Here is a 1,878-nt window from a genome sequence, read left to right on the forward strand (position 1 = left end):
TTTTTATTTTTTATTTGGAAGTACATTCATGTTCTAGTTTCACATGGGCAGTGTATACAAACATTGATTGAAGAGTACATTGAATGCAAGAAACTTGATTAAAACAGTTACTATTCATGGGCAATATAGTTACCCTCTTAGATACAGACCATACAAATTTAACCAGAGTACATCCGGCATACAACATGATTACTAGCTATTATTGCTTCAAACAAGGCCCCTATGGTTGAACTTGCCAAAGTAAGTGCTACTAATGCCAAAGTACTACGGTTGTTGGCATTATAGGCAAAAGCTGCACAACGCAACTAATGTAACGAGTAAAATGGATAGCTACTAGTTCAATTACAACAACATTCAGCAATAAACAAAATAACAACTAAGTCGATACAACATAGTCTACATAGTCACCTAACACTTGCCCAAACTGATACAACATGGTCGCCTAGCACTTGTCCATACTGAAGATAACCACAACTCCCACGTACAATGCCATTCCAAAATCGAGCCTCCGCTCGCCTGAAAAACATTAAAATACGGTTGTTAGTTCCTAAATGCAAAGAACAAAAACCAAATCAGATTCTAAGCATATTATATCAAAATAACAAAGGCACTTGCCTAGTTTGTAGCACTACCGCCTGTCGAAGCCCCACGGGAACCGCTTGTCGAAGCCCCAAGGGAATTGGGACATCTTCTGCGGTTATGCCCCTCTTGGTGACACACTTCGCATCGCTGCCTCGGTTGAATCTCCCTCAAGTCCGAATATGGGTTCCGACTTCCTCATTTTCGCCGTACCCCATCCATTTCATTCCTTATTCTTGACTTCACAAGACGACCTTTGGCCCGCAACAGACTTGGGTCAGGCACCTACCGTGGTCCGCGAACGTCCCTCCACAATGACTCTGACATTGGCACCACAAATTGATGTGAATATGTGTGAATGGCGTTCTCTAAACTGTAACATGGGTCAATATAGCTGGTCGCATTGAGATGCAATTGCTGCAAAACCTTAATTGAATATGAACAAGGGATCTTAATGTTTTGCCACTTTCCACAACCACATGTTCTAGCAAATACGCGTACTTCATGACTGTGGTTTCCCCTTCCACCTCTATGGTCGTTGTACGGGGTAACCACTTGATATACACCAGTTTCATGATTAAATTCCCTCACAGTGTGTCCTGAAGTTTTCTGCAGATTGTTGGTATAGATCCCCATTGCATAATCACTCCAGACCTTACCTTGAGAGCGATCAGAAGTAATTTCTTTATGTCGATCATGGAAATATGCAACAAGTTTGCACCAAGTGAACTCAACCATTGCAGCAATGGGCAAACCGTGGGCACCTTTAAGTACCCTATTAAAGCACTCAGAGATATTGGTTGTCATTGCCTCATAACGTCTTCCACCATCATGTGACTGGGTCCATTTCTCCACATCCTCACTCATTAGATATGTGTATGGCATATAGCGTTCAAGATGGGGATCATCAGGGTCTACACTCCTCAGTGCATTAATCTTGACATCCTTAATGGTTTGCATTATGGACTTAAATTTAGCATCATGAGTCGTATTTTCAGCTTTCAAGGCCAATGCCTTTAGAGTCGGGTCATCAAAGTGTGTGTTGAAGTTACTAGCAACATGTTGAAGGCAATATCGGTGATATATCCGTAACTTTCCGTCATCACCTATAGGCCACTCTGCAATGGCGCATTTGATACCTTTATGCCGGTCAGAAATAATGCAAATGCCCTCGTCAGGTATCACATGCCCTATCGAACTCCTGAGACACTCTAAAAACCACCCCCAACTAGCCCCTGACTCCTTGTCCACAACAGCAAAGGCGAGAGGCAAAACCTTTTGGTTAGCATTGGTTGCCAT

At 42.5% G+C, this 1,878-nt stretch overlaps 1 protein-coding gene across 1 annotated transcript; it reads right to left on the bottom strand.

The window, feature by feature from the left end:
- Nucleotides 1–158: 158 nt before the first annotated feature.
- On the bottom strand, nucleotides 159–1,878 carry LOC142634884 (uncharacterized). Its single transcript, XM_075809133.1, has 3 exons — nucleotides 869–1,878; nucleotides 420–516; nucleotides 159–305 (listed from the first exon to the last, which is right to left on the bottom strand). Exons 1-3 carry the CDS (start codon nucleotides 1,876–1,878, stop codon nucleotides 159–161), a joined length of 1,254 nt encoding a protein of 417 aa, XP_075665248.1.

The sequence above is a fragment of the Castanea sativa genome, chromosome 5 (genome assembly GCF_040712315.1).
Source record: "Castanea sativa cultivar Marrone di Chiusa Pesio chromosome 5, ASM4071231v1".
Classification (NCBI taxonomy): Eukaryota; Viridiplantae; Streptophyta; class Magnoliopsida; order Fagales; family Fagaceae; genus Castanea; species Castanea sativa.

What these genes read in the sequence shown, in the direction of transcription:
- LOC142634884 (XM_075809133.1), bottom strand. Translation starts at nt 1,878, where the DNA reads ATGGCAACCAATGCTAACCAAAAGGTTTTGCCTCTCGCCTTTGCTGTT. An exon ending in AGGGACGTTCGCGGACCACG is followed by an intron (nt 517 to 868) that starts GTAGGTGCCTGA and finishes AATGTTTTTCAG; the next exon opens with GCGAGCGGAGGCTCGATTTT. An exon ending in ACCATGTTGTATCAGTTTGG is followed by an intron (nt 306 to 419) that starts GCAAGTGTTAGG and finishes TCGTTACATTAG; the next exon opens with TTGCGTTGTGCAGCTTTTGC.